At 38.8% G+C, this 21,573-nt stretch overlaps 3 protein-coding genes across 8 annotated transcripts in view; 1 reads left to right on the top strand and 2 right to left on the bottom strand.

The window, feature by feature from the left end:
• Positions 1-310: 310 nt before the first annotated feature.
• Positions 311-3,682, bottom strand: Ubi-p63e (Polyubiquitin-63E). Its single transcript, XM_083036741.1, has 2 exons — positions 3,525-3,682; positions 311-2,796 (listed from the first exon to the last, which is right to left on the bottom strand). Exon 2 carries the CDS (start codon positions 2,788-2,790, stop codon positions 502-504), a length of 2,289 nt encoding a protein of 762 aa, XP_082892867.1. The 5' UTR covers positions 2,791-2,796; positions 3,525-3,682; the 3' UTR covers positions 311-501.
• A 1,039-nt stretch (positions 3,683-4,721) lies between these two features.
• On the bottom strand, positions 4,722-13,238 carry Zn72d (Zinc-finger protein 72D). 2 transcript variants are annotated; one of them, XM_083036740.1, is made up of 11 exons: positions 13,095-13,238; positions 12,638-12,801; positions 11,701-12,042; positions 10,728-11,183; positions 9,904-10,617; positions 9,526-9,811; positions 9,254-9,441; positions 7,986-8,134; positions 6,489-6,584; positions 6,272-6,392; positions 4,722-5,992 (listed from the first exon to the last, which is right to left on the bottom strand). In XM_083036740.1, exons 1-11 carry the CDS (start codon positions 13,142-13,144, stop codon positions 5,709-5,711), a joined length of 2,850 nt encoding a protein of 949 aa, XP_082892866.1. In that variant the 5' UTR covers positions 13,145-13,238; the 3' UTR covers positions 4,722-5,708. The 2 variants fall into 2 exon arrangements, with proteins under 2 accessions (XP_082892866.1, XP_082892864.1); XM_083036738.1 differs by having other exon boundaries at positions 10,728-11,294.
• A 775-nt stretch (positions 13,239-14,013) lies between these two features.
• The window catches only part of LOC145935345 (N-acetylglucosamine-6-sulfatase), a 38,918-nt gene continuing 31,358 nt past the window's right edge, over positions 14,014-21,573 (top strand). For 3 of the 5 annotated variants that reach the window (XM_083036577.1, XM_083036579.1, XM_083036580.1), the window contains exons 1-9: positions 14,014-14,519; positions 14,943-15,002; positions 15,091-15,294; positions 15,786-15,947; positions 16,537-16,707; positions 16,800-17,001; positions 17,415-17,713; positions 17,802-17,918; positions 18,005-18,149. In XM_083036577.1, coding sequence (XP_082892703.1) covers positions 14,367-14,519; positions 14,943-15,002; positions 15,091-15,294; positions 15,786-15,947; positions 16,537-16,707; positions 16,800-17,001; positions 17,415-17,713; positions 17,802-17,918; positions 18,005-18,149 — 1,513 coding nt within the window. In that variant the 5' untranslated portion in view covers positions 14,014-14,366. Of the gene's footprint in view, positions 14,520-14,942; positions 15,003-15,090; positions 15,295-15,785; positions 15,948-16,536; positions 16,708-16,799; positions 17,002-17,414; positions 17,714-17,801; positions 17,919-18,004; positions 18,150-18,332; positions 18,826-21,573 lie in introns of those variants that run through there. The other 2 variants (XM_083036578.1, XM_083036581.1) reach the window with 2 other exon arrangements.

The following is a 21,573-nucleotide window of genomic DNA, read 5'->3' on the forward strand; positions in this document are numbered from 1 at the left end:
CACATATATATAATTAGTTTTTATATTTATATATTTCCCCTCATTAGAAATATTCAAAAGAATACAAGCAAAGCTTATGCAATAAATATATACTCTACAATTATTGAAGATAGAATATTATTGTAATAATTTTATTACACAGATGTTTAATTTTTTATTTATACAAATATAATTACAAAGGAATATTTTGTTTTTAATCTGATCTTTAATTATTAATTCTGTTCTTTAAAATAAAATAATCATAAAATAAGAGGTTATGATCATGACAGGTTACATTTGAGATAACATGAGCAAGATATATAGAATGTGATTTCCAAAAAAATTAATTCTTTATTTGTCAAAATACTCACAAAATTTTCACATATCTAAATAAATAAAATTAGAAATGTATTATAATATAGAGAATTTTATTTTAACAGAATTGTATAAATAGAATTAAAATATTTAGCGCAAGGTACTTAAGAGAAAAAGATCACAATTATAGAATTATTATAGAAAATATTAGACATTTCCACCTCTAAGACGGAGTACAAGATGTAATGTAGATTCTTTCTGAATATTATAATCTGACAAGGTACGTCCGTCCTCGAGTTGCTTGCCCGCGAAAATCAGTCTTTGCTGATCAGGAGGAATTCCCTCTTTGTCTTGAATCTTAGCCTTTACATTCTCGATCGTATCCGAAGCTTCTACCTCCAAAGTGATAGTTTTTCCTGTCAAAGTTTTGACGAAAATTTGCATTCCACCGCGAAGTCTCAGAACTAAATGCAGAGTGGATTCTTTCTGAATATTATAATCAGAGAGTGTGCGACCATCTTCAAGCTGTTTTCCAGCAAAGATCAATCTCTGCTGATCTGGAGGGATGCCTTCTTTGTCCTGAATTTTGGCTTTGACATTCTCAATTGTATCTGATGCCTCAACTTCCAATGTGATGGTTTTACCGGTGAGAGTCTTGACAAAAATCTGCATACCACCACGTAATCGAAGAACCAAATGTAAAGTTGACTCCTTCTGAATGTTATAATCGGAGAGTGTGCGGCCATCTTCAAGCTGTTTTCCAGCAAAGATCAATCTCTGCTGATCCGGAGGGATGCCTTCTTTGTCCTGAATTTTAGCTTTGACATTCTCAATCGTATCTGATGCTTCAACTTCCAATGTGATGGTTTTACCAGTAAGAGTCTTGACAAAGATTTGCATGCCACCACGTAGTCGAAGAACCAAATGTAAAGTTGACTCCTTCTGAATGTTATAATCGGAGAGTGTGCGGCCATCTTCAAGCTGTTTTCCAGCAAAGATCAATCTCTGCTGATCCGGAGGGATGCCTTCTTTGTCCTGAATTTTAGCTTTGACATTCTCAATCGTATCTGATGCCTCAACTTCCAATGTGATGGTTTTACCAGTAAGAGTCTTGACAAAGATTTGCATGCCACCACGTAGTCGAAGAACCAAATGTAAAGTTGACTCCTTCTGAATGTTATAATCGGAGAGTGTGCGGCCATCTTCAAGCTGTTTTCCAGCAAAGATCAATCTCTGCTGATCCGGAGGGATGCCTTCTTTGTCCTGAATTTTGGCTTTGACATTCTCAATCGTATCTGATGCCTCAACTTCCAATGTGATGGTTTTACCAGTAAGAGTCTTGACAAAGATTTGCATGCCACCACGTAGTCGAAGAACCAAATGTAAAGTTGACTCCTTCTGAATGTTATAATCGGAGAGTGTGCGGCCATCTTCAAGCTGTTTTCCAGCAAAGATCAATCTCTGCTGATCCGGAGGGATGCCTTCTTTGTCCTGAATTTTAGCTTTGACATTCTCAATCGTATCTGATGCCTCAACTTCCAATGTGATGGTTTTACCAGTAAGAGTCTTGACAAAGATTTGCATGCCACCACGTAGTCGAAGAACCAAATGTAAAGTTGACTCCTTCTGAATGTTATAATCGGAGAGCGTGCGGCCATCTTCGAGTTGTTTTCCAGCAAAGATCAATCTCTGTTGATCCGGAGGGATGCCTTCTTTGTCCTGAATTTTGGCTTTGACATTTTCAATCGTATCTGATGCCTCGACTTCCAATGTGATGGTTTTACCAGTGAGAGTTTTGACGAAAATTTGCATACCTCCGCGAAGTCGTAAAACTAAATGCAGAGTGGATTCCTTTTGAATATTGTAGTCTGACAAGGTGCGTCCATCCTCCAGCTGCTTGCCCGCGAAAATCAATCTTTGTTGATCGGGAGGAATTCCCTCTTTGTCTTGAATTTTGGCCTTGACGTTCTCAATCGTATCTGAAGCCTCAACTTCCAATGTGATGGTTTTACCAGTAAGAGTCTTGACAAAAATTTGCATACCACCGCGTAGACGAAGAACCAAGTGCAAAGTTGACTCTTTCTGAATGTTGTAATCGGAAAGCGTGCGGCCGTCTTCAAGCTGTTTTCCAGCAAAGATCAATCTTTGCTGATCCGGTGGAATACCTTCCTTGTCCTGAATTTTCGCTTTGACATTCTCGATCGTGTCTGACGCTTCAACCTCCAACGTGATGGTCTTTCCAGTCAAGGTTTTGACAAAGATCTGCATTCCGCCACGTAATCTGAGAACCAGATGGAGAGTGGATTCTTTCTGGATATTGTAATCGGACAAGGTACGTCCGTCTTCAAGTTGTTTTCCGGCGAAAATCAATCGCTGCTGGTCAGGTGGAATACCCTCTTTGTCCTGAATCTTCGCCTTCACGTTCTCGATAGTATCGGAGGCTTCAACTTCGAGAGTTATTGTTTTTCCAGTCAACGTCTTCACGAAAATCTGCATGGTGCTCTGTAATAAAATTTCAAATTATATTAAAAATTGTTTTCAAAATGTATATTATTATAGATATATCATGTATTACATTTTAAATGTTGTATGTAAATGTTAATTAAATATATCAATAGCTATAGTAGAAAAAATATTGAAGCTGCTAGCAGCTGGAGGACATGACGTAGGTAAAATCAGCAGTCGCCATTTTGACCGAGTTTATGTCGCTGCGCAATAGACGTTCGATGAGTCACGCCATTTCATGATTCGGAGAAAACGTTCATGATGAAACAAGCATTAGATAAATCCCGAAAATATTCTATCCGTTCGCTCATTTCGTTTCATTGCTTTTTAGACTGATACCATAAAAACGAACAAATTTTTCGACTTATGTTCCGAGATATCACAATACATTTCGAGATAAATCCATTGTGTTCCGCCTAGCAACAGAGACTCGACGCGATCGATATTATATATATATATATATATATATATATATATATATATATATATATATACTCATTTTCAAGACGCGATTTATGAAGATATTAAAAGTCGCGAAACGTTGATTATAAAAGCAATCTATTTTTTCGCGAAAATTTTATTGGAATTTAGCATATTTGTAATTTATTTAACAAATTACACAAATTAATGAAATGCGTATAATTTTCGTTCTCGCGCAAATATTTCAGCAGGGATTAAAAATTCAGTAATCGTAATTTTGTGCAAGAGAAGAAAACACCTTATACCTTATGCGTGAAAGCTTCTGGTTATCGTAGATTCGCAAATAAGGATCGCTGTCGTTTAATGATACGTATCTCTCACTCAAACACAGACTATTGAGCATTGAGCTCTGAACGCCGCGACCCTCGCTTTTATAACATCACGATGACTCTGCGTAATGACGCGCTTGCGTTTCATTGGCCGAGAACGTCGACGGGTGTCGCTGATTGGTTCGTCGTCTGCATTACGTGTGCAAACGCGCAATGTCGTATCGACTTTACGACAAAGAAAAGAACCACGTCATGTTCCAGAGCGTTCTCGATGTATATATATATATATATATTTATCTACATATGTTTTTTATATTTAGCGATGACTGAAAAAAATCGCATTTTTGAGTTGTTGGTTTTCGAGGCTATTGACATAGACGAGATAATAATAATTCTTATGTTTATATTTGCATTAAAAAAGAGGAAAATAAAATTTATCGGAAATTTATTTCAGTGAAATTATAACTGTTTTTCTTAGTTCTCTCTCTCTCTATTATTTAGAAATAAATTTTCTTATGCACAATGTCATTTACTTATGTAGCTCACGCATTATTATATTGTGACCTATATATGTCACAAAAATAACTTTTAATGCAGATATATTTTTTTTTTTTTAGAATAAATGCAATGGAGATAAAAGATCTTGGCTGAACATATATTTGTTGAGATATTTTCATCCTGAAACTCTGACGTATTATTTATACGCACAAACATGAATCGCAAAAACATAATTAAATTCATAGAATCGCAGTCACGAGCAGTCAAATTCACAAAACTGATGCAATCGCGTTCGCTGATTAGGTCTTTTGATATTTGTACTTAATTAATCCTTGGGAGGAACTTAATTTTTTATATATAATTTAACAATGTAGCATGTAATTATTTTGAATATTTCTTTTCATAACAATTTGGACCGATATTATACAAAAATAAAAATTTAATAAAGCTAACATGATTGGCAGAAAATATATCTAAAAATACTTCAAATTGGCCTTCATTATTCTAATTTATAATTCACGTTCTATTAATGATCTTCTGTAAAGAAAATAAAAACAAAATATAAAAAATAAAATGCAACATTACACAGTTGAAGGGAAGGGGAACAAAATTGTGGAAGCTAGAATAAATTAATTATCTATTAAATGAATTCTTGCAGTATCAGTAAGCTCACAATTGCGTCATACATGTATTATTTTATTCAATGATTCGAAATACAGAACTGAAAATCTACACAAGTCTGAAGAACTCACTTAATGGGCAATGTTCGAAGGTTGAAAAGTTACAAGTTTTTACGGTCGCTTGACTTTCTGCAAATAAAGTTGATCTACAGAAGACAATTTGTTGAAAAACACGTGCACTTGTCTCACATCGAACATTTTCAAAGCATCAGACTTATAAATATCTTGTCATTTACGTGGTCACGCACGTAATAGCGTACACTCTAAATAGTTATCACTTTGTGCAGAAGTGAGAGAAAAAAGAGAGAGAGAGAGAGAGAGAGAGAGAGAGAGAGAGAGAGAGAGAGAGAGAGAGAGAGAGAGAGAGAGAGAGAGAGAGAGAGAGAGAGAGAGAGAGAGAGAGAGAGAGAGAGAGAGAAAGGGTATAGTATTTTCTACACGTCTGTAATGACTACACACACAACATACACACAAATTCTCAATACGATCTATATCCTATTCGTAATTTCAAACTTTACCATAATTCTCTATCTTTACTTTGCGATGCACATATTACATGTTTTTAATGTTCCTGTCTTCACAGTACGTATTAATTACTGAAACTCGCGAGAAAAAAACTTACACAATTTCTCGTTTCTGATGATAATATTATAATATTGATCGTATAACAGAGTCAGGAACCTTAATGTACGATATATCTTTGCAATAAAGTAAATAATTTTCAATAGGGACGCAATAAGACGAAGAGCGCCGCTATTGCAATTTAATAAGCGCATCATTTCTTATATTATTCGTTCTCGGATTATATATTCGGGGATTAGCCTAGGATTCGACGAATATCACCTAATTTTCGAATTGTCCCGAAGGTCCGAGGAGATTTATTTTCCTAAATAAGCATAACTGATACGGCGAAAAAAAAGTTTTACTTCTCTTACATTGGATAAGTTAATATAATTCGTAAAGGACGAATCTTTTGGTAGATCTATTTCGAGTCTGTTTCCATTTTGATCTCCTCTGCCTTCTTATCCTTTTTCGAGGCTTCGCTATCCGTGCCCTCTCCATTGCTGTTATCGCGTCTTCGTTTTCTGGCGAATCGTCCCTTGAATTTCGGAGGGGGCAGTTGCTCCATACCTAGGACTTTGTGAATCTGACGGAACGCCACTAATCGCAAGGCGTGTTGCGCGGACGCGGTAATATCTTCTCTTTGTTGAGACGTCATACTTCCTATCGCATCGACCGGCTCCTTCTCGCACGGATCGGATAAACCTGCAAAGCAAAGATGTCACATCATTCACCAATCATTAACGTTATCCGCTGGATTCGATCAGCATCGTTACAATTTAATTCAGACTGCCATTATCATCTGTGCATTATTGTGGAATGTACGATTGTGATACAAGAGAACGAAAGACTCGTACTTGATATCGGCAATCATCCACCACAATATGCTCAGTCTCGTCATCTTTTTCATCATATTAAAAATAAAGAGAAATCGAATATTCGAATACAATGTATATAATATATGTAGAGATTCTAAAATATTACCTGGACTGCTTGGCAGCAATATTCCTCCTGCTACACATTCTAAGAGTCTTCTTAAAGCTTCACCGGGACTGAGAGGACCACCTGCGGTACTTATCACTTTCTCGGTCAGTAATTCCAATGCCTGTATATATATCAAAATTATTAAAATTCTTTCAAAGTCGCAAGATTGCGTGTTACAAGTACACCCAATGAGAAATGATACATATCCTGTACTCACCCAAGGATTTAACGGACCCCACGTTGGCACACGATTGCAAAGGTCGCGCATTATACGGATAACCATAACACAGCTCTGCAGTGAAGTTGCTCTAGCCTGTTGAACAGGATAATTATTTTAAAAAACTACGATTTAACATACGCGACGAAAGCACTATGGCTCTTTTTGAAGAGATAAGACGGCCTAAACTAATTCTTTAATTTGCTTTGTGTGGGCTTTAGCTATCCTCCCAGCCTCGTGCCTAATGCCCCTAATAGTTTATTAGCCCATATCAATATTACCGGGTGTTTATCACTTTTCCTAAACGTTAATTACCTATCGCAATGATAAAAAATTAGAGAGCTCATATATAAATATATATCTTTTGAAAAACTGTTCATCTCATAGTATCTCTAGTATCTCGACTCTTTAATTTACAGAAACACCCGGTACACTTATGACGCGCTACTGTGTGTTTGTGCTTGTCTGTCTCTTTTAATCTTCAAAAGCTTGTGCAGTTAACGTACATATATTAAATATAATTACAAGTACAAATAGAACAAAATGCATAATCTCAGAAAAGCTGTGTACGCTACATGTCGATTTTACTTTCAAGTTAAGACAGACCTAGAACAGACGCAGCCTAGGCTACAACGCATTAAGGACGATCCAGAATAATTAATTATATGTTTGAATTACGTAAAGCGTAATCGTGTCATCTGCGTTATAAAGAAAATAAAGAAAATTACATACATTCTAAGAGACGCAAATAATGAATTATACTCGAATTGACTGATTTTCTCGTAAAAGAAAACAAGTTTCCTATTATTCTGGATGTTTTGCAGAGATTTGTAAAGCAAAGCAGATGTAAATGCAGCATCTAGCAGCGTTGCACAAATGACTGTCGAGATACACATTTACATGTTGCTTGCTTGTCGAGATTTCTTGCCTGATAAATATCTGATCGCGTGTTCGATACGTTCGATTATTTGTTTTCGGATAGCCAATGTGCGGACGATGCCACTGTTATATATATTCAAAGTATTTCGAATTATCACGAACAATTTTTCTTAGATCAGATAATGTGTAGTTGTGGGCTTAATCCACGCGCGCGAAACACAAACGTAAAATCTAAAACCGTAAAGAAGACAGTGGACATGGCCGACTGGCAGTTAGTGTTCGAAAGTTCAGCGGATATAAGAAACGACGAATATCGAACGTGAGATCAAATAGGCAATTCAGACAGAATCGTATAAATCGAATAATGATAAAAATAAAACCGTCACAAGGCTGGAAGTTTCTAAGACTGCTTTCCCTTTTTTCCCTTGTCTTTTCGTTTCGATCATTCTTTTCAAAAAGGAGAGAAAGAGAGAGAACAACTTGTCTCGCGTTTCTCGTTTCAGGAGAAAATAAAAGAAAATGCATTATATATAAATATATATCGCGTCAAACAAGAATGTGGGCGCTTCTCGACAATTCGAGATCTTGAGTTGAACTTGTGAGTTGATGGATTCAAACCTGGAACCATTTGGCATGTCTGAGTGCAGCTAAAGCGTCCAAACATTTAGCCTTGGGAAGTACATCTGGCGGATCTGATTTCGTCACGGTGGGGGCCGCGGGCGTCGTTTGCAGTTGAGCAGCTTCCTGCTGCTGTTGTCCAGCATTATCTGAGATTCCAACAAAGAAAGCACAACACGCTTAGACAACACTTAGAGTGTTTGATCATGCCCAGAGATTTTTTAGATATTCCCTCTCTATATATGTATATGTATTCATTTCAACTTATAAGCACCTTTAATTTGTGGGCTATATATTAATATTTATTATCGTGATATAAATGCCAACGTGAAAAAAGAAATATAAGCCTGGATCGAATGTAGTACGTTTGCAATACACCGAGTTCAACCCCCGTTCAACGTTCTTTTATCGGATACGTTTCTCCGTCTTTCAAGAACGTCCGACGATCCTTATCAACATCGGTATTGTTCACCTCTATCCGCTTAAAAGGTAGGTAGCACCGATGCCGAAAGAACGGTCGGTTAAATCCCGAGGTATGGTGGTAGTAATGCACATCGCAGAATGTATGCGTACAGCATTCGATAACAGATCAGAGGGATTTTTTTCTGTTTTTTTTTTATGCATGATCAAAAAGTCCATAGTTTTAAGATTGCCTCAGCGTTGTTTTCTCCTATCGCAAGTGTGTGTGTCCACGTTCGATGAAATCTCCCGTTAATTATTATATCGTTCGTCGATGATTGTTTGCTCTAGTTTGAATATTCATCAATGAGAGAAAGTATGCAAAAGCCGCTACTACAAACGAAATAATTGTATAATATACGAGTAGGGCGACCGGTATCTAACCGCACATCAAGTTTACGCTCTCTCTTTTCTAGAAATAATTTTATCTCAATATCGCTCGAGTATCGCTTACCCTCTTACAGTCGAAAATTGCATTTCACTAGGAGGACTCTGTCGTGGACACACTAAGTAAGACACGCAGCTATATCGAGAAAGAAATCAACTTTATGTTAGAGCGTATATGTACACTGGCAACTGTCGAACCATCCTTGGCTGCCCCGCCATCGTCCTGGTGCTTAAAAAAAAACTTACAGAAAATCTTCCGGGCCATGAAAAGAACAAACCAAATATGTAAACTGCAGAATAGATCGAGAAGAAAACGGCACGAAAATAAAGAGGGTGCATAATTCCGCTAAAAAACTTCACATTGCTTTCGTTGCAGTTATCCTTTTCTTGGCCACGATAAAAATGCGAAACAATGAAATCACCTGCTGTTGCAGTCGACTTGGGTGTCTCACGCATTAGAGGACTGGTGAGCGTCACGCTGACGGTAACCGTACCACCTGAGACAGTCAAAGCCGCGGATTCCGGATGCTTCCCGACGTTATACGTTTCCTCGGGAGCTACAGTTTTCAGTTCACCAGGTAAAATTTCAGCAACCTTATTGAGCAACGTCCTATAACATTTAATTTTAACACATATATATAGAAATTAAAATATAATACATTACACAATACATACGTAAAATCATTTTAAATACCTTGTTGGTTTTTCAGCACATAATACAACGAGGCAAACATGATTATCCCCGGATAGCAATAGACCTTTGGCCAAGTTGCCGACGCGCATAACGCCACGAAGTATCCTAGAATCTTCCTTTTCCTTTTGAAACGAAAAGAGATTTCCGTCGCTGCCATCTTCTTTCTGCGGTGTGACCGCCTTCTTTTTGTCGGCTTCATCTTTCTTTAACGCGTCCGCGTTCGGTGTACCAGTCACAGCCGATGTTGCTACGGTAGCATTTGCATTTACAGGAGTATTCTTCTTGCCTGCAAACAGTAACACGCGCATGTAACCCTTAGTAGCTGAAATTTCATAGATCGATCCAAAAGTGGAAGAATATTATTAAAATCATACTCACCAGCCTCGGCCAAAGCATCCGACACAAATTTCAACGCTTTCTCTGTGTGAGAAACAATTTTCTGGACTGCCAGTAATTCTTGTTCCTTGGGATAAATGGTCGTATGATGTGCTAATACATGCTTATCGTCTGACGAATCTGGTCGTCTCTGTGGACCAGGGAACATCATCATGGGCGGGGGTCCTGGGAACGGTCGTGGCATCGGTGGTGCACCCGGACCGCGTCCGTATCGTCGATACCACTCATAATATTCGCATTCTTCCTCGTAACGACGCCTCTCTTCCCAATACATCATCTCTTCGTCCATTATAGGTCCCATAGGTCCCAGTTGATTGATCTCTTCCCTGCGACGTAGATATTCGTCGCGCATTTGTTGCCTACGTAATTTTTCTTCGAGCATCTTGCGTTGTTTGAGGCTAGGTTTCATGTCGACGACCAAATCGGGATTGACCTTCTTCTTGTAGGCGAATCTATGACGGCGACCCTTCATGTGCATGTCTTTGGCATTGGGATCGTTGAAGCGGCACTCGCATAATTTACAATTGAAACTTATAATCTTTCCATCTTCGGATTTGTTCTCTTCAATGTACTCTTGACCGACTGGCTGAATATCCTTTTCATCGACTGCAGCCTCTTCCACGGTTTCTTCAGCAACTGGCTCTTCTTGCTTTACTTCGACCGTTTGATTCTGATTCACCGTACCCAAATTTCCGGCTGAAACACGTATTAGAGAAGCGTATGTATATAAATGTTTGCAAAAGTTATACAATTAAATCCTGACAACTTTGCAACGCGAAAAGAAAACGTGAAAGAAATTTACTTACAAGCAACGAAATTGATCTTAGGAGTTGCTGTTATCGTCGGCTTCTTGGTCGTGGTAGTCTTGGCGGTTGCGGCCGGTTTTGGATTCAAAACAGTGGGATCTGCACTTGGAATAGGCTTTCCGAGCTTGGTATGCAGTTTCACCACTTTTTGATGCTTAGCACCTCGGATGTGAGCGGCGTAGGCGTCGTTCCCAGTACAGGTTACATCACAGAGTTCACAACGTAGGCTGTTGCCTGCTCCACGTGCGGGGGGCTGTTGCGGCACCTTCAGGGAGGCCTCCTTCTTCTTATGCTTCTGTCCCTCCAGATGCTCACGATAGGTTTGCGGTCCGGCACAGCTGATCTTACAGACATCGCAATAGTGTAGTTGCTGAGGCTTGGGAGGCTGCTTGGGCCGCATTGCTTTCATTCCACCCCCGCCAGCTCCGAATCCCTTCCGTCCGTAGCCCTGCCAACCTCCAGTCTTCTGGTTAGTGGAATTGCTGTTTGCACTCTGTTGGGCTACATACATAGTCGCAGCGCTATATAGCGCTGCGTCGTAGCCGGAATACGTTGTACTCGCCGTTTCTAAGGGAAATGAAATTGAAACCTCAAACTTTGGAGGAGTCCACCAAACCTCTTGTACTTTTGCGCGGCACAAAATTTTTACTATTATCCATTTCGAGATGCATTAAAATACGAATTGTAAGACTTTTGCGACATCGAGACACTCTGATATATTTCGAAAGTTTACTCCATAATTTAGGAGTAGATAGAGAAATTTTAGACTTCTGCTAAATCCTCGAGTTGTTATCACGTTCGAGAATGCTAGCAGAGTTTTTGTGAATTTTTGTCCTTTTTTAATCTTTTCACGTATCGTGAGAGGATCAATTTCATGTTATTAGTTCCTACGTCACAGTTAGTGATCAAAACAGGACCGGAGTTTTTTGGAGATAAAATGTACAAGGGAGGAAAAGATTGACAAACAACTTACTATTTGTCGCAGTTGATGGCGCAGCAGCAGGTGTAGCTGGAGCTGTGTATCCTGAAGAATAAGTAGCGCTTTGCGTAGGATTCGATTGTTGATAAGCTGTACTAGATGCTTGATAAGTTTTAGCTTGCCCAGTGGTGGTGGCTTGTCTGGCAGTTCCAGTGTAAGCACTGGTCGTGCTGTAAGCAGGTTTGGCAGCCTGGTAATGTGTTTCGGTAGTAGTATAAGTTGCTGCAGCAGCAGCTGGCTGTTGATAGTAGGTTTTGGTTGCGTCGTATGTGGCCGCAGGTGCAGCTCGTCCGTAGCCGTAATCGTAAGTTTGAGCCACAGTACCAGGATTGGCAGCTGTAAGAAAAAATGTTTTGCAACTATCATTATTGCAGACTTACAAGGTATCTATTCAAATATTATAAGTTTGAAGTATAGCTTGATCATCATATTTTATTCAAATATGTGTAACTACCAAGTTAATAAAATTATATTATTAAAATTTAGTATACAGTACAGAAATAATTTATTTTATTCTATGCCATTATTTAAATAAATTTATTTTAAATTAAAATTTTTTATTTCTTTGTTTTATCAAAATTAAATTTGGTCAAAGATTGATATATATTTGGAAAAAATTAAAAAGTACACATCTTATAACTTATAATTTTCCTAAAATCTCATAGAAATGTATTATTATATCTTTTCGACACAACTTTATCTCCTTGTGCCAGGTTAGCAACTCTCTCAGCTGAGACACCGATTCAATGTGAATGCAACAATCTTGGAGCAACATGTGATCGGTATACATAAGTGAGAGATGTAAAATACTTTTATAAATTTCTCCTCTAAAAATTTCCATCGTACTCGCTGAACATGATCCACCAGGATCGTGGAAAGCTCGAATACTATTCATTGATTTATCTGTATACGTAATATAATCGAACGTTACCTGCGTACGTTGTTCCGGTCGCGGCTGCGGCGGCAGCTGCCTGGTAAGTTTCGTAACCGGTCGCGGCAGCGGCAGCAGGTCGTTGAGTGTAAGTGGCAGCGGTCGCCGCCGGGGTTACCGCGTATCCCGCCTGCCCGGTCTGATACGCGGCAGCGCTAGTAGCCCTATTGGGATTAATAATCGTGGATAAGTAAAGCGGGTACATCATTTGGCGCGAGCAGCCGCGTTGAGCATCCGCACGTGGCACGCCACGCGGAGTTCGAGAAATCCCGACAACGCTCAACGGACGCTACTCTCTTTCCCCGATTGAATAAAAGAAATGGCTGCCAAAGCCGGCTGGGCCGCAGGAAGAACGTGTCGACGTTTTTATCACTATCGCAGTCGTGCTCGCGGTTATGAATCTTCGCTTAGCCTAACGCTGGCTACTTAATAATAATAAATGCAAGCAATTTCGTACCCATATTGCGTTCCGCCGTGAGTAAAGCCGAAATAATTGTTCTGAGCCATCCTTCTCCTCGCAAAGAACCCCGGAAAGAAGGACAATGGAGGAAGTTGTAGGGCGTGCCACGAGCGAGAAGCGACTCGATAATACGGCGGCGACGCCGCCGCGCGCCGTCCGATTGGCTGTGCCGCTGCGAGTGAGACGATCTCACTGGTCGATTCCGTCGGAGCCGCGACGCGAAGCGATTCTACGCGAAGACTAGCAGCGCCGCGACAGCCAAGACACATGCGCGCGAACAACGATGACGCGCATGCGCACGATGACTGGCGCCGCATTAGCCTACCGTCGCCGCCGCACGGTCCGAACGGAATTTATACTCCATCGCGTGAGATAAATTTAATAACAGAGAGCGAGAACGTTGGAGAATCGCGCGTGAAGCAACGCGCGAGGAAAAGCGACCGGGTCGAATAGACGCACGTAGCTTATCGTGCCTCGCAAAACTTACTGCGTTATATCTCCGGCTACGCTCCGGGATGCCGGGGGGTAGTAGAATGTGTAGGCACGCCGATATGTAATTTGGCGACTGGTTGCGTGTCACGGCACGACGCATCTAAGTCCGGCGTGCACGTGGGTGTGCTTATTACGGCACGCCGCCGAGAGAACGTGCGACACGCAACGGACGTGCGTTCGTTCGCGTCTCTCGCGTGCGTGACTCCGGACTCCGGCCCCGGCCGTACGGCGAACGCCGTAAGAGCGTTCCGAAACCTCCGCCCTCGGCGCCCTCTATCGCTCGATTGTCACCCGCGAGTCTTCCCGCCGAGGATAAAGTTATATCGAGATAAGGCTAAGTTACCATCGTTTCCTCGGTCGTCAGCGCCATCTAGCGGCGTTGATTGGTACTCGATCGTCAAACTTTGACACATCACACCGGTACCTTATTTATATGCGTAGATGCGCGTTTGTTCAGACGAATAGTATAATTAGAGAGTATAATTGTTAAACTTTTACAGTGCTTATCGTTCTTATCGTAATAATCTGTTTACAGTGTTCTTATCGTAATCTTACAGTGTTCTAGATCAGTTAGATACACATCGCATACGCTATATAATTATCTCGGGGCGCGGTTCGCAATAATAAGAAGATATACGAGTCAATTTTATATAACATATACGGATGTATATATACATATATTTGGCCAAGTGCCATCGCGTTTAATCTCGCCTTTTCGCGACCGAATAGAAAACTAATTATAAATTGACTAAAGAGCCAAACTCGTGGGCTCTTGCCATGATGCGTATTTCACCGGAAAATCTCGCGACGCCGATCAAGATGCACTTGGCGATTCTCTTTCTAACGCTGAATTGTTTAGCGGCTACGGTTGCGCCAGGAAACATCGTGCTGATTATTACTGACGATCAAGATTTAATTTTAGGCGGCATGGTAAATGAGTAACTTTGTCAACGCATATTTATAACATTTATAATAATATAAAGGCTTTATGACCAGTTTCTTCACCTCCGGTTAACTTTAATCTCCGGATAAACTATATCTTTGTCTCTTTTTTAAGAACGTATCTGAAAAGAGACAAAGATATAATTTATTCGGAGGTTAGGTTAGGTTAGGTTAAAATTAACCGGAGGTGAAGAAACTGATGGCCATTAATCTTATTCTTTAATTTTATATTTCGTTATTGTTCTTATCGCAATATCGCTGTTTATCTGAATATATAATTTTTTTAACGATACGCTGCTAAAAAAGGGATAAAATTAGGAATTTTAAATTACTTATTTGATTGTAAATTCGCGCTAAATCAAAAAAATCATTCGGAGACACCCGCGTCTTTATTTAATTTTAAACTTTCAGACGCCGATGATAAATGCCCAGAACTTCATAGCATCGCGGGGTGCCACGTTCACGAATTGTGTAAGTTTTTTGATATACTAAATGTTGTAAAAAATTACATTTTTCTTTTCGAGATATTTAAAGAGAACATCGCGTGCTTTGTATTCAGTTCGTAGCTTCGCCCGTCTGTTGCCCGAATCGTGCATCTATTTTAACCGGACGGTATCAGCATAATCATTTGACGATGAACAATACTCTTGGCGGTGGTTGTAATAGCGCGCAATGGCGACAATCACAAGAACCGGCAGCGTTTGCCGCTCTTCTACGAAACGCCGGATACAGGACGTTTTACGCCGGAAAATACTTGAATCAGGTATAAATATATAAATATATATATATTTATAATCGATCGTTGAAAAGGGAATCTAATATTTCTATACAATTTTGATTTTGCGAACGATTGAATTAAAATTAAAAGATTCTACGAAATCTTCTCATGTGAAATTTGAAAAACGAAATGTTCGATATTGGAAAATTCTTTCGACTGTATAGTTTTTTGTTTCAATAACATTCTCCTATTTTTTATTCTTTCAATTCTCTCTCGATTGCTGAGCATGACTCTTAAAATTATTAGGGTGCTTCCCAATTAGCGACACAAGTTGACACAAGCTGACACAAGTATCATTCTATCTTTTATTATCTTGAATGTAGAAAAAAGACAGAATGACGCTTGTGTCGACTTGTGTCAATTTGTGTCACTAATTGAAAAGCACCCTTAATTATTAAATAAAATAAGAGTAATGCGTACTTAAGATAAACGCGCTCTTATTATATAATAAGATAAAATGCGTATCAATTCCGCAGTACGGAAAGAAAAAGGCTGGCGGTCCAGCTCACGTGCCAGTGGGATGGGACTGGTGGGCCGGTCTTATAGGAAACTCGGTGTATTACGATTATTCGTTGTCAATAAATGGTACCAAAACCAAGTTTGGTAACAATTCGAACGATTATCTTACAGATGTAATCGTAAGTATATTATATGTACATATATGTAGGATGACATTTTTAGCACAGTAAATGAGTGCTATCAAATTTTTTTATCTTCTTATCGTGACGATTTGGTCGACAGTTGTCTCATATCAGATCCGTCTTTAATTAAAAGAAAAGTAAAAGTTATTTTTAAATTAATATATATAATTAAATTAAAAAAAAAAATATATATATGTATATACATATATAATATATAAAATTGTATTTAATTTTTTTTACAATTATTTAATTAGATAGTTATTTAATTTTTATTACAATTATTTATTACAATTATTTAATTTTTATTTTACAATTTTACAGTTTTATGTATTTTATATATAAAATTATAACTTTAATTTTTCTTTTAATCAAACACAGATCTGACATGAGACAACTGTCGACTCAACTAATCATAAAAAGATAAAAAAAGAATGCCATATATATTAAAAAATATACGCACATAAAATATTTATTTTTACAAATATATAAATATATAAATATATAAAATTAAAGTTACAATTTTATATATATTATAATTGTAATTTTAATTTTTCTTTTAATTAAACGTATAATATATGTATTGTAGAATAATCTGGCTGTAGATTTTATTAACGGATACTCCGACAACAAACCTTTCCTCATGGTATTAGCACCTCCAGCCCCTCACGCACCTTTTACACCTGCTGATAGACATAATGACAAATACAATGACACGAAAGCAAAGAGAACCCCAAACTTTAATGTTCCCGTGCATCAGGTATAGCATCGTCATACAAGCTAATAATTATATACCGGATACTTTTTCTAAAATTATATCTGGTATATAATTTTCTTATTTTTGAAAAATAGGATAAACATTGGTTAGTTAGGGATGGTCCAACTCCTTTGCCAAGCAATGTATTACCAGAATTAGATAGAGTATACAGGAAGAGATGGGAAACTTTGTTAGCGGTCGATGAGCTCGTTGAAAATATACACAATGTACTGAAAAAGCGAAATCTTTTGAACGACACCTACTTTATTTATACCTCCGACAATGGATATCATGTTGGTAGGTGATATTCGATGGTACATTCAATGATGTTAAAAGCTAAACGAGAAGCACAAACACTGAAGCGTATTAAATGTTAAAACACAAAAGAACGTTAAATTTGTAACTTTTATTATCTTGAAGAGATATCGAAGAATATCCTACAATAACAGCGTTATAAGAATCATCAATAAATGATGAACTTTTTCGTTTATTTTGTAATCGTAATAACGATATTCATGAGACGGTTTCTTGTGTTGTGTGCTCCGGTTAGGCTGTCTCCAGTAGACAATGTCATCTTTAAGTTTGACTACTAATTTTAAAAACACGTTATTTTTTTAATTATATCATTTTATACAAGAAAACTGTATTAAATTATTTTGCAAGTTTTCTTCTACATATTTGTCTGTTCAAGACGTGCATTATTTCGACAGGACAATTTAGCATGCCCGTGGATAAGCGTCAACCCTATGAAACAGATATACGAGTTCCATTATTGATATCCGGTCCAGGAATTAACTCGTCTACAATTTCCGCGCCAGTCAGTAGCGTCGATATCTTTGCCACGCTCTTAGATATAGCTGGTATAGAGTACCCATCTGACGGGAGGACGTTGTTGAAAATGACGCGTGATTTACCGCAAGATCGTACCTTATTGATTGAGTGCAGGGGAGAGAGATCCGAATCTCTCACTTCATCCGGTTGTGCGAGCGACACCGATATTAATATTTCAGCAAGTTTCAAATATTTAGATATTTCTACAAAACCAAATTCCTTTCGAATTGCATACATATTAATCTCATTGTACATGTTTTTTACAGTTATGCTATCCTGAAATGGCGTGTAAATGTATCGATGCTTGGAACAATACGTTCAGTTGTATTCGTCGCGTTTCTCCGCGCTTCAACAACATCTTTTGCATCTTCGAGGATGATCAGGTATTGTGCTGTAGATATTGCGCTTTTTAAACATCTCGAAAATACATTTTTCGCAATTGAGAGAATTTTTATCATCTCTTCTTCAGAGATTTATCGAGGCTTACGATTTGAACTCTGACGAGTATCAAATGAAGAATATCGGATATACCATGGACAAAAGATTGAGTGACAGATTCAGAAAGCATCTCAAGAAGCTGACGGTGTGTCGGGATGCGGAATGCGTTTTCACAGGTAAATAAGTAAATAAATTTGAATAACAGTGCATATCATTTCTGGATACACGTATGTGTATCTATGGGAGATTATTATACAATGCGTATAATATATAGTGTATCTTAAATCAAGATACGATTTATTTTTCTTCCCTTACTATAAAGATCGCGCGCTACGATATAATGTCTCCGTCCGTCCTAGGTCACGGAAATAAGAGCGCGGAAAGTTGTCTTATCTCGAATTATTGCATTTATGGAAATCGCTGTCGGAGAATACCGCTGCGAATCTGGATATAAGAATAACTCGCCTTGCTCGAAGGAGGAGGGTAGCATCCCTTCCCTACGACGGAACTGTTTTCTTAACAAATATTTTTATTAAAGCCCCGCGGAGAGATAGAGAGAGAGAAAGAGAGTCTCGAATATCTGAATAGCAATAACGATATTCGCGAAAGTAAAGGGAGGAAAGGAGGGGGTGGAAAAAAGCCGAGCATCGAAGACAGATCGAGATTGTATCAGCACATGTACAATATTTATATCGCTAAAACGTTTTTGATTCCTCCGCGGATTTGTAATGATGCGTCATTATTCGATATACTCTGGCTCGTTCGCGTCATTATTTTACAAGGATTACAAGTCATATCATTATGAATGCCAAAAATAGTAAATGTATAAAAATATATACACGGTTTCAAACATGTGTAAATAATCGAAAGATCTTTAGAATCTATAGCTGATAGATACGAACATCTCAATTCCTTGACAATTTTTAATTTTATTACATTATATATTTTGATTTTATATGATATAAAATAGAATATAGAAATAGAACCGTATCTTTCGATTGCTCGTACAAAGGGTTAAGTATTCGCACACGCACGGATATTCTTCACGAAAGCGCGTATGCGAGTCAGCGAGGTCAGCGAGTATTTGTGCCGACGCACAAAGCGTCGTGGGTTCGCCCCTTTCGGTGTCAAGGAGCGTGAGAGACGCTCTTTCACGTAACGTGAATGAACGTCAAAATGTTTGTAGACTAGCCGGGCCCGTGGGCCCGTGGAATAGTCGTTTGCACAGATGGCATTACGACGAATCTAGCGGCCGCGTGCGCGCTAGATCGTCTTTATTGGGATTATCGTTGGCAAAGTTGCGGCGTGGACGTACAAAGCCGAAGGGAAAACTGGGACTTATTCCGCAAGATTTGCATCTTGCGTCCTCTCGCTGAAAAATAGACGAGTTAAAGCGATGAATCGTCAAAGGAATTCGTTGCGTGAAATTTAGCGAATAAATTGAACGAAAATTAAACGATTCGTCTGTAAATTTCACGCAACACGCAACGAATTCATATCGATTTTTGTAATGATTGTATAACCCGATTTCTCTCGCATAGAAATCACACGGCAATTCCGTTACAGTATTAAGTTCTCATCAATTTTATTTTCTTGTATTTTTTTCCAGAAAGTTTCCAACCAGTTTATCTCTTAAAAGTTAATTGTTAACAAGTTGATTACTCGAAGAAGGCAGACCGACGAGAAGTAGATATCGTTCGAGTTTGCGATAATTATCTCTTCATCGATTTCTTCCGAATCGATATTTTATTTCCATTTGATACACATAATAATAGTTTGATTCTATTCAGTTTGCGATCTACATGTAGCTCGCAGTTGTATTTTTGACAGTGACGCACGAGCGCGCGCGCGCACACGCTATTGCACGAGAGGATTTTCCGGATCCTCGATCGATCGCTCGATTGGGCGTGTTTAGTGATCTTCGTTACATCGTTGCTGAGACGTGTAAGTCGGCTTGCGGACGAATTCTTTTATTCTCTCGTTCTTTATTGATCATTCGAGCGAGCGATCGCCTCCTTGTTGGCCAGGATCAATGGCTTTCGTTGCCTTTCGAGCCGTAGATCCAGGCTTTACTTTCGGGCCCCCTCTTTCGTTCCTTCTCTCCCTCTCCTCTTTTAGCGGGGGTTTCTTCTTCTAGCGGATACTTGTACCAACTTGCACTTTCGTACCGCCGAAAAGATATAATGAAAAAATATTTACCAAAGGGATCGATCTCTCTCGAGTGAAAAATGTATAAAAATCGCAAGATGATGATGTGAGTCTGTTGAAAACTTTATATATACAAATATATAGCTCAATTATGATTATTATATATAATTTGCGGAAAAAGTATACTGTGCTTACAATTAACTTTATTCTTATTTCATCTTAATCTTTTACTTTTCATTCGCTCTTAATTAACGCTTCAAATCTAAACGCTAAACGTCACAATCGCACAATTACGATAAATTATTATATAATATAATAATATATCGTCAATGTTACGATATTATTTATATAATAATAAAACGATTGGCATTGTACTCTATTGTACGATGTCGTTGTAAGATATCTCGATCTCGTCCTCCTAAGATTGAAAATCGTCGGACGCATTAAAAACTAAGCAATTTACAATCTCGAGAGTTTCCAGTGATCTGTCTTCAAACGGGCATCCCTTGTTATTCGATAATTAACCTTTCCCGCTCCCCCTTGTAACACGGCGCACGGGGCGAAACGAAGCGTGCCCTTCTGATTTTCCTTTGCCTCGACTCGGGCGCCTTCTCTTCCCCGCGACTTCGAGATCGGTAACGCGGAAAATGCGAATTTACTGTAAATTAGTGAATTGGAAAATAACACAGTAAAAGCGCGCTTCCTTTGACGGACCTTATGACGATATCGCGTTGAACGCGTAACAAGATCCCGGGGAGCTAAAACGGCGAAATTGTCGGAGCTCATCTCCGGTAATAAACGGCAGCTAACAGGAGCAACGCATCTTTAAAATCAGCTTAATCGACAATTTCCGGTCCAAGGATCAAAGTATTACAAATCTAAACTCTTCTCTGAGAGTTACAAGGTGGAGATGCGCGCAAGTCTTAATTCTCCGAAAAATTCAGAAAACTATCAACTTGCTTATTTTTTCTACGTAGCATATATTAGAGTTAGAGGATATATTACGTCATGATTACAAGAGTATACACACTAGATATAGCATATATATAGCGTTGCTCAATTATCCCCGCGCGAGAAACCAAAGACGAAGCAGGAAGGGAGAGGAGAAGACAGGGGTGCGCGTCCTTTAATTATCCGATCCATTTCTGCATATAACGCGAACACGAGAACCGACGAAATGAAACTCGCATTACCGGTGACGGCTTATACGAACTACAGTAGTCTAATCAAACACGGAGCTATTAACCGGGTCAACATTTCGAGTTTGGGGTACTTAGTGCCAAAGACTGCTATGCGGTACCTATGTCAATGACGCGCGCACGCACATATACATATATACACGTACTCTCGACGTGCACGCACCACGTATATACGAGTTCCACTGCGAATGAGTAGCAAAGCGGCCGTGTCGGGCGGCCTTAAATAAATATCTAATGTGCACAACCCCGACCG

This window comes from Prenolepis imparis, unplaced genomic scaffold (assembly GCF_030444845.1).
Source record: "Prenolepis imparis isolate NDT839.2.m4 unplaced genomic scaffold, iyPreImpa1.0 SCAF_4, whole genome shotgun sequence".
NCBI lineage: Eukaryota > Metazoa > Arthropoda > Insecta > Hymenoptera > Formicidae > Prenolepis > Prenolepis imparis.

What these genes read in the sequence shown, in the direction of transcription:
- Zn72d (XM_083036738.1), bottom strand. Translation starts at nt 13,144, where the DNA reads ATGGCTCAGAACAATTATTTCGGCTTTACTCACGGCGGAACGCAATAT. An exon ending in CAAGTCGACTGCAACAGCAG is followed by an intron (nt 8,135 to 9,253) that starts GTGATTTCATTG and finishes TTGGAATCTCAG; the next exon opens with ATAATGCTGGACAACAGCAG. An exon ending in GGGGTCCGTTAAATCCTTGG is followed by an intron (nt 6,393 to 6,488) that starts GTGAGTACAGGA and finishes ATATATATACAG; the next exon opens with GCATTGGAATTACTGACCGA.
- Ubi-p63e (XM_083036741.1), bottom strand. Translation starts at nt 2,790, where the DNA reads ATGCAGATTTTCGTGAAGACGTTGACTGGAAAAACAATAACTCTCGAA.